This window comes from Entelurus aequoreus, linkage group LG06 (genome assembly GCF_033978785.1).
Source record: "Entelurus aequoreus isolate RoL-2023_Sb linkage group LG06, RoL_Eaeq_v1.1, whole genome shotgun sequence".
NCBI classification, from domain to species: Eukaryota; Metazoa; Chordata; class Actinopteri; order Syngnathiformes; family Syngnathidae; genus Entelurus; species Entelurus aequoreus.
Window position 1 is genome coordinate 55168610 of NC_084736.1, and position 20978 is coordinate 55189587.

The window sequence follows — 20978 nt, forward strand, 5'->3', positions numbered from 1 at the left end:
TTGCCCAAGGACACAACGGACGTGACTAGGAAGGTAGAAGGTAGGAATTGAACCCCAGTAACCAGCAACACTCCGATTGCTGGCACAGCCACTCTACCAACTTCGCCACGCCGTCCGTGTGTGTGTGTTCTTGTATCTCTACCCTTCTTGCGACATCAACAAGGAAAAGTACCTTCCATATTAGGACCGAAATCATGGTCCCAATACGGAAAACCATTGCATCTAATAACGGGGGACGGTGTGATGCAGTTGGCAGAGTGGCCGTGCCAGAAACCTGAGGGTTCCTGGTTCGATCCCCACCTTCTACCAACCTCGTCACGTTCGTTGTGTCCTTGAGCAAGACACTTCACCCTTGATCCTGATGGGTCGTGGTTAGGGCCTTGCATGGCAGCTCCCGCCATCAGTGTGTGAATGTGTGTGTGAATGGGTGAATGTGGACATAGTGTCGAAGCGCTTTGAGTACCTTGAAGGTAAAAAAGCACTATACAAGTATAACCCATTTACCATTTATCTAATTGTCCAGGGTGTACCCCGCCTGCTGCCCGGATGCAGCTGAGTTAGGCTCCAGGGACAAGCGGTAGAAAATGGATGGATGGATGCCATCCATCCATCCATCTTCTTCCGCTTATCCGAGGTCGGGTCGCGGGGGAAGCAGCCTAAGCAGGGAAGCCCAGACTTCCCTCCCCCCAGCCACTTCGTCCAGCTCTTCCCGGGGGATCCCGAGGCGTTCCCAGGCCAGCCAGGAGACATAGTCTTCCCAACGTGTCCTGGGTCTTCCCCGTGGTCTGCTACCGGTCGGACGTGCCCTAAACACCTCCCTAGGGAGGCGTTCGGGTGGCATCCTGACCAGATGCCCGAACCACCTCATCTGGCTCCTCTCGATGTGGAGGAGCAGCGGCTTTACTTTGAGCTCTTCCCGGATGACAGAGCTTCTCACCCTATCTCTAAGGGAGAGCCCCGCCACCCGGCGGAGGAAACTCATTTCGGCCGCTTGTACACGTGATCTTGTCCTTTCGGTCATAACCCAAAGCTCATGACCATAGGTGAGGATGGGAACGTAGATCGACTGGTTAATTGAGAGCTTTGCCTTCCGGCTCAGATCCTTCTTCACCACAACGGATCGATACAGCGTCCGCATTACTGAAGACACCGCACCGATCCGCCTGTCGATCTCACGATCCACTCTTCCCTCACTCGTGAACAATACTCCGAGGTACTTGAACTCCTCCACTTGGGGCAGGGTCTCCTCCGCAACCCGGAAATGGCACTGCACCCTTTTCCGAGCGAGAACTATGGACTCAGACTTGGAGGTGCTGATTCTCATCCCAGTCGCTTCACACTCAGCTGCGAACCGATCCAGTGAGAGCTGAAGATCCTGGCCAGATGAAGCCATCAGGACCACATCATCTGCAAAAAGCAGAGACCTAATCCTGCAGCCACCAAACCGGATCCCCTCAACGCCTTGACTGCGCCTAGAAATTCTGTCCATAAAAGTTATGAACAGAATCGGTGACAAAGGGCAGCCTTGGCGGAGTCCACCCCTCACTGGAAACGTGTCTGACTTACTGCAGGCAATGCGGACCAAGCTCTGACACTGATCGTACAGGGAGCGGACCGCCACAATCAGACAGTCCGATACCCCATACTCTCTGAGCACTCCCCACAGGACTTCCCGAGGGATTTGGTCGAATGCTTTCTCCAAGTCCACAAAGCACATGGAGAATGGTTGGGCAAACTCCCATGCACCCTCAAGGACCCTGCCGAGAGTATAGAGCTGGTCCACAGTTCCCCGACCAGGACGAAAACCACACTGTTCCTCCTGAATCCGAGGTTCGACTATCCGGCGTAGCCTCCTCTCCAGTACACCTGAATAGACCTTCTGAATAGAAGGTTGAGGAGTGTGATCCCACGATAGTTAGAACACACCCTCTGGTTCCCCTTTTTAAAGAGAGGAACCACCACCCCAGTCTGCCAATCCAGACCCTGATGTCCACGCAACGCTGCAGAGTCTTGTCAACCAAGACAGCCCCCACAGCATCCAGAGCCTTAAGGAACTCCAGGCGGGTCTCATCTCCCCCTGGGGCCTTGCCACCGAGGAGCTTTTTAACTACCTCAGCAACCTCAGCCCCAGAAATAGGAGAGCCCACCACAGATTTCCCAGGCACTGCTTCCTCATAGGAAGACGTGTTGGTGGGATTGAGGAGGTCTTCGAAGTATTCTCTCCACCGATTCACAACATCCGCAGTCGAGGTCAGCAGAACACCGTCCTCACCATACACAGTGTTGATAGTACACTGCTTTCCCTTCCTGAGGCGGCGGATGGTGGTCCAGAATCGCTTCGAAGTCGTCCGGAAGTCGATTTCCATGGCTTCCCCGAACTCCTCCCATGTCCGAGTTTTTGCCTCCGCGACCGCTGAAGCCGCACACCGCTTGGCCTGTCGGTACCTGTCCGCTGCCTCAGGAGTCCTATGAGCCAAAAGAACCCGATAGGACTCCTTCTTCAGCTTGACGGCATCCCTCACTGCCCGTGTCCACCAACGGGTTCTAGGATTACCGCCACGACAGGTACCAACTACCTTGCGGCCACAGCTCCAATCAGCCTCCTCGACAATAGAGGTGCGGGACATGGTCCACTCGGACTCAATGTCCAGCACCTCCCTTGTGACATGTTCAAAGTTCTTCCGGAGGTGGGATTTGAAACTCTCTCTGACAGGAGACTCTACCAGACGTTCCCAGCAAACCCTCACAATGCGTTTGGGCCTGCCAGGTCTGTCCAGCATCTTCCCCCACCATCGCAGCCAACTCACCACCAGGTGGTGATCGGTACAAAGCTCCGCCCCTCTCTTCACCCGAGTGTCCAAAACATGAGGCCGCAAATCCGATGACACAACTACAAAGTCGATCATGGAACTGCGGCCTAGGGTGTCCTGGTGCCAAGTGCACATATGGACACCCTTTGCTTGAACATGATGTTCTTTATGGACAATCCGTGACAAGCACAAAAGTCCAATAACAAAACACCACTCGGGTTCAGATCCGGGCGGCCATTCTTCCCAATCACGCCTCTCCAGGTTTCACTGTCGTTGCCAATATGAGCGTTGAAGTCCCCCAGTAGAACAAGGGAATCACCCCGGGGAGCACTCTCAAGTACTCCCTCGAGTGAATCCAAAACGGGTGGGTACTCTGAGCTGCTAATTGGCGCGTAAGCGCAAACAACAGTCAAGACCCGTCCCCCCACCCGAAGGCGGAGGGAAGCTACCCTCTTGTCCACCGGGTTGAACTCCAACGTGCAGGCTCTGAGCCGGGGGGCAACAAGAATTGCCACCCCAGCCCGTCGCCTCTCACTGCTGGCAACGCCAGAGTGGAAGAGAGTCCAGCCCCTCTCGAGAGAACTGGTTCCAGAGCCCTTGCTGTGCTTCGAAGTCAGTCCGACTATATCTAGCCGGAACTTCTCCACCTCGCGCACTAGCTCAGGCTCCTTCCCCCCCAGCGAGGTGACGTTCCACGTCCCAAGAGCTAGCTTCTGTAGCCGAGGATCAGACCGCCAAGTGCCCTGCCTTCGGCTGCTGCCCAGCTCACATTGCACCCGACCTCTATGGCCCCTGCTATTGGTGGTGAGTCCATTGGAGGGGGGACCCACGTTGCCTCTTCGGGCTGTGCCATCGTGCCCCAACTCCGGGCCTGGCTCCAGAGGGGGGCCCCGGTGACCCTCGTCCGGGCGAGGGAAATCTGAGTCTCGGTTCTTGTATTTCCATAGAACTCTTCGAGCTGCTCTTTGTCTGATCCCTCACCTCTCTGAGCTGCCACCTTACCGTGGTAGAGGAGTTTGCGTGGATGGATGGATGGATTTATCTAATAGAGAATGTCTCATTTGCACCCCTGGTAGTGAAATCTTTCAAAATGAGGGTGTCCCAAAAAGGAGGGATTTTTCAAATTGACTGTGTGTCGGTTTTAAAAGTGCTCCTCCTCTGGTCAACACATGTAATAACAAGTAATAAATTGAATTGCGCTTCCTTTGGCCAAAATGTATAAAACAAATGGAAGGGTGGTCCTAACTACATAAATACAAAGACTCGGTGAACAAGTGTAATGCTCAATCGTCCAGTTTGTAGTCAAGAGACAGAAATAAATGAAACATTTAAGCACAATGTTTTTTGATGACACGTAAATGCAGCACAATGGAGTGACGTCAGACAGCAGCCAGAGATATGTCAGTCACAGTGGATTCTATCTTGCTGCAAAGCAACTTTATGGATTATTATATTCCCTCGATGTTTCACCTTTTTAAATGGATTAATGTTGGCCTGTGGATTATTGGATCGCTGGGAGGATGTTTGTTTAAACACGGACGTGACTTGTCGTGAGTAAAGTGCGTTCACTTCAAACTGACATAGCGTTTGAGGACCTTTTGAGGAGGAATATTGTTTGTTACAAACTTTTGTGTGGTGTTGCTACCTTATTTGTCATTATCCAAAGCTGATTTTAATGTGTAGTATCGGCAACTGAACTAAACATTACGTCGGTTAGCTGGAACAAAAAATAGTCCAGAATCTTCACGGTCCACGGTACCAAAAAGTACCGGTACTAGGTATACATACCTAGTCACAAGTATATTTACTGCAGTATTGTATGTTTATGTCGTAATATGCTTCAGCTCACCTGTAACCCGCAACAGGGTAAGCAGTAGAAAATAATTGAATGTAGAAATGTGGATTACAGTGATCAATATTCATAAATAATACACGTTTTATTTTCTCCAGTCCTGGACATAAGGGGGGAGGGAAGGAGAATTGTGTGAGTTACTTGCAGTGTGGGTGTGTGTGTGTGTTCTTATATTTCTACCCTTCTCGAGACATCAACAAGGAAAAGTACTTTCCATATGAGAACCGGTAAACAAGTTAGGACATAAATCATGATCCCCATACGGAAAACTATTGCATCTAATAGAGAATGTCTCATTTTCACCCTTGGTGGTGAAATCTATCAAAATGAGAGTGGTCCCAAAAAGGAGGGATTTTTCAAATTGACTGTGTGTCGGTTTTAAAAGTGCTCCCCCTCCGGTCAACATATGTAATAACAAGTGTGTGTAAGAAATTGAAATGCGCTCCCTTTGGCCAAAATTTATTTTAGAAAAATAAAATAAATATGTTTATAGAGACATACTGTAATAACTTGAGTTAATAATGAAGATTAAAAACCAATTACAAACAACAAATTAAAAAATAAATTAATGAACTAAAAGCAGTCTTTTTCCTCACAATGTGTCGACTTTTTTCTTATAAAATTGGGAACAATTTCTCATATTCTTTTTGTTTCTGTAATATTTTAATATGTTCTCGTAAAATTATCAAAAAATGTTATGTAAAATGATTACTTTTTGATGCAAAATGGCGACATTTGTCATGTAAAATTATTACTTTTATCACAATATTGCCATTTTTTTTGTTGTTCTTGTAAAATAGTGACCTTTTTTGAGTAAAATGATGACTTTAGTCATAATTTTGCTAAGGTAAATTCCGATTATTATTATAATATTGCCAACATTTTTAAGTTTTCTTATGAAATTGTGACTTTTGTAGAGTAAAATTACGACTCTTTTCGTAAAATCACCAAAATGTTACGTTTTTCTTGTAAATTTGCGACTGTTATTGAGTAAAATTCCAACTTTTATCATAATATTGCACAAATGTTCAGTTTTTCTAGTAAAATGTTGACTTGTGTTGAGTAAAATGAGGACTTTTTTTATAATACTGCCAAAATTATATGTTTTTCCTGTGAAATTCCAACTCATTTTTCACAACAAGCTTTTTTATATTTGCATAGTATGTATATATTAATAATGTTGTAAATAGAAATCTTTATATATCTAGAAAGGGTGGTCCTAAAGAGGTAGGCATTTTTTGCAGGTCTCAAGGTAGAAGGTAACAAATACAAGTCTGTGTGTGTGTGTGTGTGTGTGTGTGTGTGTGTGTGTGTGTGTGTGTGTGTGTGTGTGTGTGTGTGTGTGTGTGTGTGTGTGTGTGTGTGTGTGTGTGTGTGTGTGTGTGTGTGTGTGTGTGAGAGAGAGAGAGAGATATGGCTAGACAGACATGGCACAGGGGGAGCAGTGACTAGTAAGCCCGTGAGCAGGACATGATTGCAGTGTGTATCTTATCTGTGTCAAGTCCTCCTGAGGCGAATGGAGCCGAGCTGAGCGGAGCACACGCGCTTCAGTGACCAGTCGACCGTGTGAGGGTAATCTCCTTCGCTCGCTTTACCCCCCTCCGTCTGGCAGACAACTGTTTCTCACACACACACTTTTTGTGCACATCAACACAAACTCAACCTGCAGGTGACACAGGCCTAAAATCGTCACGGCAACGTATCACATGTTAATGCCATCCAACACGTCACACAGAGGCTGCTCGACCACAATGAAAAGGCCAATGAAGTTGTGCAAAAACAGTTGACTCGAAGGAATAATTGACTTTGGAGATATTGATTGAAAACTTAAGTCATAAGCAAACAATTTGGGAGTGGCTCACTACTCATCTCCAGAGCAACATTAGCAACTTCCTCCTGGGGAATCCCGAAGCGTTCCCAGGCCAGAGAGGAGATGTAATTCCCCCCCAATCTGGTCCTTGGACTGCCGCGGGGTCTCCTCCCAGTGGGACGTGCAACGAGGACCTCCCTAGGGAGGCGCTCGTGAGGCATCCGCACGAGATGCCCAAACCACCTAAGCTGGCTCCTTTTCAAGCGAAGGAGCAGAGGCTCTACTTCGAGTCTCTCTCGGGTGACTGAACTTCTCACCCTACCTCTAAGGGAGATGCCAGCCACCCTTCTGAGGAAACTCATTTTGGCCGCTTGTATCTGCGATCTTATTCTTTCGGTCATGACCCACACTTGATGACCATAGGTGAGAGTAGGAATGTAGATAGCTCGGTAGACTGAGAGCTTTGCCTTCTGGCTCAGCTCTCGTTTTGTCACAACAGTGCGGCAAAAAGACTGCAATACTGCCCCAGCTGCTCCGATTCTCCGTCTGATTTCCTTCTCCATCTTTCCCTCACTCGTGAACAACTCCTCCACCTGGGACAGAGTCTCGATCTCTACCTGGACTGTACAAACCCATCGGTTTCCTGCTGAGAATTTGCTCAAATTTGGAGATGCTGATCCTCATTCCAGCCGCTGAACACTCGGCTGAGAACCGATCCCGTGAGAGCTGAAGGTCACGAACCAAAAAGTGCCATCAGGACCACATCATCTGCAAACAGCAGTGACGTAACCTTTAGCCCCCCGAGACGTATACCCTCACCGCCATGGTCACGACTCTGCCTAGAAATCCTGTCCATGAAAATCACAAACAGGATAGGTGACAGAGCGCAGCCCTGGCGGAGACTAACCCCCACTGGAAACGGATCCGACTTACATCCAAGCACCCGGACACAACTCTTCCTTTGGTTGTACAGAGATTGGCTGGCCCTCAGCAGGGTTCCCCTCACCCCGTACTCCCTCAGCACCTCCCACAAGATCTCCCGGGGGACCCGGTCATACGCCTTCTCCAAATCCACAAAGCACATGTAGACTGGATAGACATACTCCCAGGCCTTCTCCAGGATTCCCGCAAGAGTAAAGAGCTGGTCAGTTGTTCCACGACCAGGACGGAATCCACATTGCTCCTCTTGAATCTGAGGTTCGACTATCGGCCGGACCCTCCTTTCCAGTACCTTGGCGTAAACTTTCCCAGGGAGGCTGAGTAGTGTGATACCCCTGTAATTAGCACACACCCTCTGGTCCCCCTTTTTGAATAGGGGAACCACCACCCCAGTCTGCCACTTCCTCTGCACTGTCCCAGACTACCACGCAATTTTGAAAAGGCGTATCAACCAAGACAGCCCCTCAACACCCAGAGTCTTCAGCATTTCTGGACGGATCTCGTCAACCCCTGGAGCTTTGCCACTGTGGAGTTGTCTAACTACCTCAGTGACTTCACTCCGAGAGATCGACGTCAATCCCCCATCATCCTCAGGCTCCGCTCCTGTCAGGGAGGGTGTGTCTGATATAGTTGGGTTCAGGAGTTCCTCAATGTGCTCTTTCCAACGCGCTACGACTTCCTCACTTGAAGTCAGCAGAGTCCCATCCTTGCTGTACACAGCTTGGATGGTTCCCTGCTTCCCCCTCCTGAGGTGCCGTATAGTCTTCCAGAACAGCTTTGGTGCCACCCGATAGTCCTTCTCCATGGATTCCCCGAACTGCTCCCACACCCTCTGCTTAGCCTCGTCCACAGCCACGGCCGCTGCCCTTCGGGCCTGTCGGTACCTTGCAACTGCCTCAAGAGTCCCCTGGGATAACATATCCCGGTAGGACTCCTTCTTCAGTCGGACGGCTTCCCTGACCACCATTGTTCACCAGGGTGTTCGAGGGTTACCGCCCCTTGAGGCACCTAAGACCTTATGGCCACAGCTCGCAGCTGCAGCTTTAGCAATAGAGGCTTTGAACATTGCCCATTCCTGTTCAATATCCCCAACCTCCACAGGGATGGCAGAGAAGTCCCGCCAGAGGTGGGAGTTGAAGTCCTTCCGGACAGAAGACTCCTCCAAACGTTCCAAGTTCACCCGCACTGCACGCTTGGGTTTGCCAGGTCTGTCTAGAGGTTTCCCACGCCATCTGACCCAACTCACCACCAAATGGTGATCAGTTGACAGTTCAGCCCCTCTCTTCACCCGAGTGTCCAAAACATACGGCCTAAGATCAGCTGATACGATTACAAAATCGATCATTGATCTTTGGCCTAGGGTGCTCAGGTACCAGGTACACCTATGAGCATCCTTATGCTTGAACATGGTGTTTGTTAGCGCAAGTCCATGACTAGCACAGAAGTCCAATAACAATCCACCACTCAGTTTCAGATCAGGGAGACCGTTCTTCCCAATCACGCCAGTCCAAGTATCACTTTCATTGCCCATGTGCGTGTTGAAGTCCCCCAGCAAGACTATGGAATCCCCTGCCGGCGCCCCATACAGGACCCCATGCAAGGTATCCAAGAAGGCTGAATACTCTGAGGTCTTGTTTGGTGCATACGCACAAACAACAGTCAGAGTTTTCCCCCCTTCAACCCTAAGGCTAAGGGAGGCGACCCTCTTGTCCACTGGGGTGAACTCCAACGTACAGGCACTCAGCCGGGGACTCGTGAGTATCCCCACACCCGCCTGAGCCCTCACACCCTGAGCAACTCCAGAAGTGAACAAGGTCCATCCCTTGTCCAGGAGTGTGGTTTCAGAGCCCTTGCTATGCGTAGGGGTAGAAAGCCCCACCAGATCCAACCGGTAGCGCTTCCCCTCCCGCACCAGCTCAGGCTCCTTCCCCACCAGCGTAGAGACGTTCCACATCCCAAAAGTTAGCTTCTGCTTCCCCTGAATTGGTTCGTCTGGAGCCTCCACTTTCACTGCCATCCACTTGGCAGCGCACCCCACTGGTTCCGACTGCGGGTGGTGGGCCCACGTGGCGGAGAGGATGGTGTGTCCACATAGCTTCTTCGGGATGTGCCCGGCAGGGCTCCGTGGCTAGCCCGGCCACCAGGCGCTCGCTGACGAGCCCTGCCTCCGGGCCTAGCTCCGGAGGAGGGCCCCGGGCTTCCTCCGGGCCGGGTAACGCATCCTCTCTTAGTTTCTTTCATGGGGGGTATTGTAACCCTGATGGGGGGGGGGGGGGGGCATTCGGGTGCTACACCTTGCCCAAGGGTGACCCGGAACTATGTAAGGCAGGTGCGTTCAACTCCCCTGAGGCTTTGTACAAGCCCACATACAAATCAAAGTGCATACTTATAATGTTTTATAAGATGTGAACTATTAACAGTTTGATTTAATTCAATTCAGAATCAATTATTGCAAAATATAATTTTTGGTATTAAAATTATAATTAAAAATATCAATACAGGTAACAAAAACTTCTCTTGGCTATGCAAGTAAGCACGGAAGTGGCTTAACGCATTGGAATCAATAAGAATCACAGATTTTTTTTGGAGCACCCCTTTTTTTGTAGTGTGGAATGTTAAAAAAGGCTTGATCAGGTGAAATTACTCAGAGAACAATAGTAGGTATGAAAAACAACTCACACTAAACTTTCATTAGCAGAAAAAAACACAAATTATTGTTCTGGGTTCCTAATAGCCATATTATTGTTAACTTAACCCAGGGGTCAGCAACCCGCGGCTCCGGAGCCGCATGCGGCTCTTTGACCACTCTGATGCGGCTCAGCTGCATACTTGCCGACCCCCCGATTTTCCCAGGAGACTTACGGAGCTCAGTGCCTCTCCTAGAAAACTCCCAGGGCAAATATGATCCTACTTTCACTCTAATTACTAAATTAAGGGTGTGCCCTAATTGCACTGCAGCAATTGTCCTCTATAGCATTTACAAACAGCGTGCCAGTCTGGCCACATGTTGTATGTAGCTTTTACTTGCACACGTAGGAGACAGCAAAGCATACTTAGTCATCAGCCACACAGCTTACACTGACGGTAGCCGTATAAAACAACTTTAACACTGTTACGTTACAAATATGCGCCACACTGTGAACCCACACCAAAAAAGAATGAAAAACACATTTCTGGAGAACCTCCGCACCGTAACACAACATAAACACAACACAACCAATACCCAGAATCCCATGCAGCCCTAACTCTTCCGGTCTACATTATACACCCCCGCTACCACCAAACCCCCCCACACATCAACCAATTAGCATCGATGTTGGACTTCCATGAAGATAAAGTCTTCCTTCAAAGTACACTTTGCATGTCCCCCTGCAATCTGTTCAGTCTAACATGTGGTGATCCAATGCACAAAAAAAACTCTGCTGTGCAATGCAAAACAGGTGCTCCATTTTTGGAGGCTATGTAATACCTCATTTAGCCTGTGGAGCAAAGGTTGTCCTGCTAATAGCTGTGAACATCTGGGATGGATTGTGCCTCAACTTCCATTTGAGTGAGACCTTGGCACATTTATTAGTTTCTTTTTCCCCTGCTCAAAAAAGTTAGCCTTTTTTTAAATTTGTAACTCATATTTAAAGCAAAAGACAAGAAATTGCATTCGTGCTGCAAGTGAGAGAGTGTTTGTCAGGATGAAAGCAAAGAGAGGATGGACAGTGGAGACGGAGAGAGAGAGAGTGGGAGGCAAAGAAAAAAAAACACTTCCCTACAGCTGCAGTGAAATGCTCACAGTTGAAGGCAGCCATAGATCAAAATGTATGAAGTCCCCAGTTGATCAATTGTGGCTTTTGTGGCCGCTCTGCTATCCGCAGTCCCAGCCCCCCTGTGAGCAGGCCAGGAATAATCAGTTTGAACCTCATTTCAATATGAAAGTGTCCCGTGTATTTACTTTCATCGCAGCTTCTCACACGTAGTTCTGGAGAGGCAGCAGAAAGAAAAGGTGATGTTCAAGGATGCCTTGTGCACTTCTTCAATGGCTTCTGGGCCTTGGAACTTCTCAGGACACAGTTGGCGTCTTTCCCTATGGTCGACATGATGACCATCTGTTGTTTTAACCCTTGTGCTGCCAACTTACACCTACCACCCTTCAAGTGCCAAGACGACGCTCGCATGTTCACTGGGATTGTCAAAGTCCAGCGTATGAATGTCCTTTTTTAAGATAGGAAATTGCCTGGTCAAAGGGCTTTACAGTTACCATTGCAACCCTCACACCACGCAAATGACCTTATCTTAGCCCACTAACCTTTGTAACGCTGGAGTGGGGCTTTAAGGCATTTGTGTCAAACTCAAGGTCCGGGGGACGGATCTGGCCCGCCCATATCATTTAATGTGGCCCGTCACGTTATTTATTGTGGTCTGTCAGGTCATTTTTCGTGGCCCGTCACGGCATTTATTGTGGTTTGTCACATCATTTAATGCAGTCTGTCAGGTAATTTTCTATGGTCTGTCACGTCATCAAACATGGTCTGTCATCTCATTTAATGTGGTCTGTCATCTCATTTAATGTGGCCTGTCACGCCATTTAATGTGGTCTGTCACGTCATCAAACATGGTCTGTCATCTCATTTAATGTGGCCTGTCACGTCATTTATTGTGGTCTGTCACATCACTTAAAGTGGCCTGTCATGTTTTAAAGTGGTCTGTCACGTCATTTATTGTGGTCTGTCACATCATTTATTGTGGTCTGTCATCTCATTTATCGTGGTCTGTCATGTCATTTAACGTGGTCTGTCTCGTCATTTATTGTGGTCCGTCACGTCATTTAAGTTGCCTGTCACGTTTTAAAGTGGTCTGTCACGTCAATTAACGTGGTTTGTCACGTCAATTAATGCGGTCTGTCATGTCATTTAACGTGGTGTGTCACATAATTTTATCTGGTCTGTCACGTCATTTAATTTGGTCTGTCACATAATTTAATGCAACCTGTGATGTCATTTAATGCAGCCTGTCACATCATTAAATTGGCCTGTCACATCATTTAACGTGGTCTGTCACGTCATTAATTGTGGTCCGTCACATCATTAAAGGGGCCCTTCATGTCATTCAACGTGGTCCGTTACGTCATTTAACCTGGTCCGCTGAATCAATTATGGTGGCCCTCAGCCATAAATGTAAAGTGGCCTTCAATGAACACACCTGCTTAAAGGCATCAACTACCAGCGAGTGCAATTTCACTTGAAAGCTCACGTTTCCATATGTTAATCAGGCGTCCTTGTTTTCTCAAATCCGGTCACATCGCGGTATCAAATGGTCATTTGGATGCAAACATGGCCACGGCAGCGTTCCTACTTCCAAGGACCAAGTCCTACCCAGTGGCCCACGGCAGTGTTCCTACTTCAAAGGACCAAGTCCTATCCAGTGGCCCACTGCAGCCTTCCTACTTCCAAGGACCAAGTCCTATCCATTGGCCCACTGCAACATTCCTACTTCCAAGGACCAAGTCCTGTCCAGTGGACCACTACAGTGTTCCTACTTCCAAGGACCAAGTCCTGTCCAGTGGACCACTACAGTGTTCCTACTTCCAAGGACCAAGTCCTGTCCAGTGGCTCACTGCAGCGTTCCTACTTCCAAGGACAAAGTCCTATCCAGTGGCCCACTGCAGCGTTCTTACTTCCAAGGACCAAGTCCTATCCATTGGCCCACTGCAGTGTTCCTACTTCCAAAGACCAAGTCCTATCCATTGGCCCACTGCAGTGTTCTTACTTCCAAGAACCAAGTGATGTACAGTGGCTCACTGTAGCGTTCCTACTTCCAAGGACAAAGTCCTATCCAGTGGCCCACTGCAGCGTTCTTACTTCCAAGGACCAAGTCCTATCCATTGCCCCACTGCAGTGTTCCTACTTCCAAGGACCAAGTCCTATCCATTGGCCCACTGCAGTGTTCTTACTTCCAAGAACCAAGTGATGTCCAGTGGCTCACTGCAGCGTTCCTACTTCCAAGGACCAAGTCCTATCCAGTGGCCCACTGCAGCGTTCCTACTTCCAAGGACCAAGTCCTATCCATTGGCCCACTGCAGTGTTCTTACTTCCAAGGAGCAAGTCCTGTCCAGTGGCCCACTGCAGCGTTCCTACTTCCAAGGACCAAGTCCTATCCAGTGGCCCACTGCAGCGTTCCTACTTCCAAGGACCAAGTCCTGTCCAGTGGACCACTGCAGCATTCCTACTTCCAAGGACCAAGTCCTGTGCAGTGGCATAGTTTCAGTAGCTGTTCCTGCAGTGTAAAGCAGCAGTAAAGCAGCCACCTGTTGGTACCTGATAAGAGTCTGACAAGGCCAGATGCTGTTTTATAGTGGCATAAAGGGCCTAAATAGCCGACTATGCACTTTATACGGGCGCATGTTGTCAGGAAACAGAGCTGGAGCATGACGGCAGTAATGTCACCATGACAACATGCTTGGGAGAAGAAAGGCGTACTGGACCTCAGCTAAGCAGACGCTGAGAAATATGCCCTCAAAAGTGTTGTTTGGCTAATGACTAAAGACTTTCTAGAGTTCCTGTGTGTGTGTGTGTGTGTGTGTGTGTGTGTGTGTGTGTGTGTGTGTGTGTGTGTGTGTGTGTGTGTGTGTGTGTGTGTGTGTGTGTGTGTGTGTGCGTGAGTGTGTCTGTGTGCGTGCGTGCGTGTGTCTATGTGTGCGTGTGTGTGTGTGTGTGTGTGTGTGTGTGTGTGTGTGTGTGTGTGTGCGTGTGTGTGTGTGTGTGGACAATTACCTTGTCATCTTTGTCAAAATCATCCTCCTCGTCCTGCAGCAGGTCCTCCATTGCTTGCTGAAAGAAAAGAAAGGAGAGTGAATGTAGATCCAGGATGTCCAAATCTTTTCCACTGGGATAAGTGTTAAAATATGTCATATATTATTTATTTTATTTACTTTCAACGCTTGAATCTTTCGGTCAACTTCAGATCTATCCATGGATATCAAGTTTGATTTTCTTTTTAGTTTAATGCTCTTTTGTAAAAACAAACAAACCCTGATTTTTTTAATGGGAAAAACACAAAATATGCAATATTTTCCAGAGTGGAATATTTGAAAGTAAAGTCATTAACTGGGTCAATGAATCCCCTTTTTCACTGCAGTGAACTTTGGAGTTGGACAAGTTTAAGCTCGGAGCCGGAGTTGAACCAAAGTAGTTCTACACTACTTGTATTTTCCATTGCCCTAAGGAGCCTTGTTATTACGTCACAGTGGTTACGCCTCCCATCGTTAAATTAGCCAGCAAACTTCGACATATTCTTAAAAAAACAAAACAGACACAAGATGTTGCTGCTAAAATATTCAATGCTGTTATGATGACACTTTTGTTTTTTGAGCAATGACAGTTCAAAAAAAAAAAAAAATCCCACTAAAGGTCTTTGGCTTTTCATTTGGCCCGCCGAACATCACCCAAATAGACTTGGTTAAACCATTCAAACTAGGGATGGTCATGTCCGCAGTACTCCCGCCACCCACAGGGGGCAACAGCGAGGCGTATGTGTCACAATGAAGCAGCGGTAGGGTGAGTAAAAGAAGACTACTCATTCAAACCTGGAAAAAAGCTTAACTTGCAAAAATCTGACTTTTAACAACGATTGGACAAAAAAGTTTGAATGTTCTACTCCAAGCAAGCACGAGTCATTGTTTCCTGTCGGACCTTTTAAGTGACGGACACATTGATCCAGACAAGCGGTAACAACGGTAGAAATCCCAGCGAGTAATCTTCATCACCAAACTTGGTCAACTCTTTGTAAGTAGATATTGTGCATAAATATATTTAGTTTGTTTTGTATTGAAATTGCTGACCTCGTGATGTCTTTTGTATTCGTGGTCATGTTGTTTTTGTCTGAAAGTTACTCTGGCGATCAAAGCTAAATTGTAGCGCTAAATTGGACCAGTGGGGGCGATAACGCTACACCTTAGGTTTAATTGTGATGAGGCACAGACATTGTGTGAAATGGTTAAGTGTTACATTTCTATAGTCGTAAACCTTTGTAGTTTACTGTGTGAATATATTAACGCTTAACCTCGTATATTGATGTAAAATACACAATGAACATTATACTTTTATGTTTATATTTTCAGTCTTACAAACCTACATAAAGGAAGAAGTGTAAAGACAAAACTGACGAAGGAAAATAATTAAAAGGAAGGAACATCAATCCTCAAAACTTCTGAAGCTTCTGTTGCATCATGCTGTTAACTAGCTGCAAACGAGTAGTGAGGGCAGAATAATTAATTTATTGACAGTGCAGTGTGAAAGCAGATGTGTTTACTTTGTAATTAAGTAAACAGTCTCAAAGTAAAATAACCTGCGGAGGCATTTTCTGACGAAACATCCACATTTCGATGTCCGGCCCCTAAACCCTTGGGCTCCTGAAACTGTGGCCCTCTTCATTATGTAGTTGAATAGCCCTGGCATAAAAAAAGACCCACTCATTAAAGTATTAAAATAAGAATGCATTTTTTTAAACTTTCAATGCCTAAATCTCCAAATCAAGTTCAGATCTATCCGTCGATAGCAAGTTCATATTTTTAAAGTTTTTTGTTTGTTTGTTTGTTTTATGCCCTTTTTGTCATAAAAAACTTTGTTGTTTATATGGCAAACACACAAAATATGCAAAATTTACCCCAAAAAACAATTTCAAAGTGGAATATTTGATACAAAGTAACTGGAGCATTAAATCGTTAATTAATTCTTTACAACATTGATTTAGATATAATTTTTTGGAGCAATGCCAAAAAAGAAGGCAGCTTTTTGTCAACATTGCAACTTTTTTAAGTTACATTTCACCTCTTTGCCCTTTAGTTCAACTTCTGTTTTTTAAATGGTGTTTTTTAGAATGTGCCGCGTGCCGTTAAAAAATTAGCTGCAGTCCACAAACGGCCTCCGAGCCGCACTTTGGACACCCTGATGTAGATAAACTTTAGATAACACAGAATCGACATCTGTAGAGCAGTTTATGTAGCATAATATTGATGATTTGGTCTGGCAGCCTTCTTTGAATGAACAGAGTAACCAGGCGGCTTTCATTTGTGTGCTTGTTGGAGGAATCTAAATGTCTCGAATTACAATTTAATTTTAGAAACCTTCTATTGTTGAAGACTGTTGACATTTGTGGAAATTGTAAGCAAAGGCTCAAGTGTAAAATTTCACATGCACAGAGGATTAACGTCTTCATTCACTCAAAAGCGTTCAACGAGCATTCAGTAGGTTTTTTAATAACCTCTGTGCCGTCTGCATCCACCGCCAAAACAGAATATACATGTACAGTATTGACAGATACGTACAGTCAGTGCCCGTACTGACAGTATTTTTTCTGAAAAAGTTGTCTTGACAGATATAGAGACATGCAAACCATCAGGCAGCTACAAATGACAAGTCAGAACTTTTCTTCCTCTCACTCACACAGTGACTAATAGAGAACTGCAGCACAGAAACTCGCTTGAAAACTCTCAAAATTTAAACCTTTTAAAAAATTCATGTTCCGGCACGGACGTTGAGACAGCAGCGACGTGCAGGTAGAAGGTCATTTTATTAGGTACCAACAAAGAGAGCAGCAGTGGACAACAAGTGAAAATACAAATACGGCAAAAGCAGATCGCTGAGGGGAAACAAGGCCAAGCAAAACAGGAAGTAGACGCAAAAGTGCAAAATAAACAATGAGCTAACATCGTCCATGAGATGACACTAAACCAGACCTGGGCATTGTGCGGCCCGCGGGCCGCATCCGGCCCTTTGTACGTCCCTGTCCGGCCCGCGTGAGGCCAATTATAAATTACAAAATAAATTTTAAAAAGCATCTATTTCGAGTGTGCAATACAACGGTGCTGCTTTTGTTTTGAAAAGCGTTATTTGTATTACTTCCGTGTGGACGTATGCTCGTGCGCGCAGCGGCAATCTCAAATTACAAAATAAATTTAAAAAAACATCTTTGTCGTGCGTGCAATACAACTGTGCTGCTTTTATTTTGAAAAGTGTTATATGTGCGTATGTCCTGTGAGGGAAGGCGCACAGCGACAAGTGATGCCCGCTAAAAAGAGAAAAGTTGATGACGAATGGCGTGTTTTCAACAAGACAAGTAAAGGTAAAGCTGTGTGCTTATTTGTGGTACACACGTTGCTGTGTTTAAAGAATATAGTGTAACGACCTGCTGAAGTACATGTTGTCTTCTTGAGTTGCGTAAATGAGGAGTGAGGAGACGTGCGTGTGGAAGGAAGGAGATATGTTGAGCTGTGTTAGTATAGCTTGCTCAATAAAAGTTTAAAAAGAGCGTCAGACTTGATGTGCACTTCTTCTGGACGCTACAATTGGTGGCAGAAGTAAAACTTTGCGCATACTGCACTGTTTGTGTGCTACGTCATCGGGAGGTACGTGCCAAGTGAGGAGCTCGCCGCAAAGAGAGAGAGAGAGAGACAGAGAGAGAGAGAGAGCGTTTACAGGTGCAGCCACGCTGCTTGCCACGGGGGGAATTCCGCCCTCAATGAAGACTCCCAGGTTTGATGGCAAGGCGAACTGGGAGGCATTTCATCCCACTTCTGACATCAATTGTAGCGTCCAGAAGAAGTGCACACCAAGTCTGATGCACTTTTTAAACTTTTATTGAGCAAGCTATACTAACACAGCTCAACTTATCTCGTTCTTTCCAAAAGGAAAACCAATCCTCACTCCTCATTTCCGCAACAGCAACGCTTCCTCCTTCTTCGCCAATCACCTTACAGGCGTGCTACGTTCACAACGTTTTCTTATCTGGTTAAATAAATGTTTTACAACAAAGAGGATGCAGGATAAAGTGACAGAAATTGAAATTTTTGTATTGTAATATACATCAGGAAGTGTTGTGTAAGAAAGTGTTAAAAATAAAACCATCAAAAGCCATCTGCTTTTGCATAAAGATAAGTTAGGTTAAATGAAAATATTATTATTATTATTATCTATCTTACGGTACATCAAAAATAATTTGAGCAAAATGTAATTGAAATATTGTCAGTGTTGCCCTCCAGCAGTGCTCGGGTTGCTCATGCGGCCCCCGGTAAAAATTAATTGCCCACCCCTGCACTAAACCCTCTTGTTTAGTGATCAGAGGTGGGTGAGTCCCCTGATCACTAACCATGATCAGGTGTGGTGAATCAGGGGGAATAAGCAAACAGAAAGTGAAACTAAAAACCAAAACAGTAAAACTGCACACACAAGTCCAACATGACAGGAGTTACTAAGACAATTGTATTACAAGCAGAGTCATTCAACAACTGCCGAACAGCTAAGACACGTGATATCTTTTGATTGTGGTAATCCGTCGGTTGCACTGATATTTAAAAAAATATTTCCTTTTTGTCTGATATTCAGGGTCATTTGATTCTTGGATGAATAAGTTAATGAAGTTATGAAGTTGGCCACCACTCTTAAACATGATTTCAGACAGTCCATCCAGGTCAACGGTTGAAGAAAATGGCCAAAAATGGCCGATCTTGCATCGTGTATTTCGGAGACAAACCTCTAGAGCTGCACCAAAATGTTTTTTTCTTGCCCATCCCCAACCCTTCCACAGTGTTCCGTGAAAGAATAACTAATGTGCACCAAGTGTCACAGATGTCCTGGTCCCGATCAGTTGCAACAGACGTTTGGTCAATCCACAGTGCAGAGCCTCTTCTAAAATACTAACCCTCACCACCATGGCAGAAAATAAACCGTTTATTCCGCGTATTACTATCACTGGAGGACAAGGAATGGCTAAGCATGCTACACACATACACACACACACACAGTGAGCAGGATGACACAAGAAGCTAACCACTAAAGCGTCAATGGAGTGATCGATCCAGATGTCGATACTGTTCAAAACTGGCATTGTAGCAGTATATAAACAATACTAAAGTGATTAGGTCTATCTTTTCTTGTTCTTATTAATACCAAATCATTTTTGGTTGTTCTTGTTATTGTTTACAAACTCAGTTGCCAACTCAGTGGGGCTCTTCCCACTTCGGCACTTGGCGATCACTCCAGCGGCACTGAGAGCAGACTCGGCCGAACTACCTCCAGGTAATGTTGCAATTTTCAATGCCAACAAAGAAGCTGTCATTCACATTATTAACCGCATCCACTCGCCATCCATTGCACCGGTCACCTGGGATCTGAGCCGAGGATGTTGTGACTTGTGCAGCCCTTTGAGACATTTGTGATTAAGGGCTATATAAGTCAACCTTGATTGATTGAAATTGACTCAAAAAACGCTCCAACGTAAGTAGAGCTCCACCTTTCCTAAAATGTGCTAGCTTGATGTGAATATACATTGGCTTTGCAATGGACATGCTACTGATAAGTAGTAGTGATTTTACATGATTTTAACACCTCCGAATTTTTTAATGTGAATTTTTTAATGTAAACTACAACTGAGATGCACGTTACAATTAAACAGCTGGTGCCTAATAAGTACAATATGTGCAGTATTAACACTTTGTAGGGTGCAACACACAGCCAAGACTGAGCTGACCGACTCACGTTAGATGCAAGTCCATGTAACGTCTTGGACTTGAAACTCAATGTAAAACTTGCAAATGAGACTCAGAAATGTGTTCATGAAACAATATGTAACTGGACAGCAGTTATCATAATCAGCTCATTTTTAAATGCTGCAATAAAAAAAAAATGTTACTATTAAAAAAATCACTTTTGTTAACAAACAAAACATTGAGTACCGTATTGATTCCTAGGTACCGGAAATCGGTACGTATGGGTTCAGATGTGAACTGTAGCTATGTAGCATTCAATAGCACACATGGAAACATCATTCGAACAACAGCTTTATTAGCACGTTTGAAATGTATTGGGATGAGCTTTATAACAATGTGGGTTTTTTTGTCAGTTCTATGATATAAATTTAAGGTAAAGTACCACTGATAGTCACACACACACACACACACTTGGTGTGGTGAAATAAACCTCTGACCCATCCCCTTGTTCCACCCCCTGGGAGGTGAGGGGAGCAGTGAGCAGCAGTGAGCAGCAGCGGTGGCCGCGCTCAGGAATAATTTTGGTGATTTAACCCCCAATTCCAACCCTTGATGCTGAGTGCCAAGCAGGGAGGTAATGGGTCCCATTGTTATAGTCTTTGGTATGACTCTGCCGGAGTCAAATCATAGATTGTCGAAGTGTTGGATTGGGACTTGAAATTGGACCGGATCTGAGGCCAAAAAAAATGGGATCAGGATCGAAGGGCGAAATGCGTGAATAATATTGTCATTGGGCAAAAAAGCCACAATATGAACAATTACACAACAAAACCTCATCAGTGAATGTGCTGCTCCATTTATTCCCCGCCTGTCAGTCATCCATCCCAAGTACAAGGTTGTGTAATTGCTCCCAATTTAGTCAACAAACAAGCACATGAGCTGCCGCCCCCTCCGCTCTCATTGTCACAGCCTGAAACCTTCTGACTGGCCCCGCCGCCCCCACACGGGCCCTCGAACCGTGTCAAGAGCAACACTCGGAGACATCCAACACTTCTGACTTAAAGGGACAATAGCTTTTGTTTTCCGTTGAATAAG

General features: G+C 46.0%; 1 protein-coding gene across 6 annotated transcripts in view; it reads right to left on the reverse strand.

Moving 5' to 3' along the window:
- The window catches only part of mctp1a (multiple C2 domains, transmembrane 1a), a 494888-nt gene that overhangs the window by 75928 nt on the left and 397982 nt on the right, over window positions 1–20978 (reverse strand). For all 6 annotated transcript variants that reach the window (XM_062050987.1, XM_062050984.1, XM_062050988.1 and 3 more), the window contains one exon: window positions 14173–14229. In XM_062050987.1, the coding sequence (XP_061906971.1) occupies window positions 14173–14229 (57 nt within the window). The remainder of the gene's footprint in view (window positions 1–14172; window positions 14230–20978) is intronic.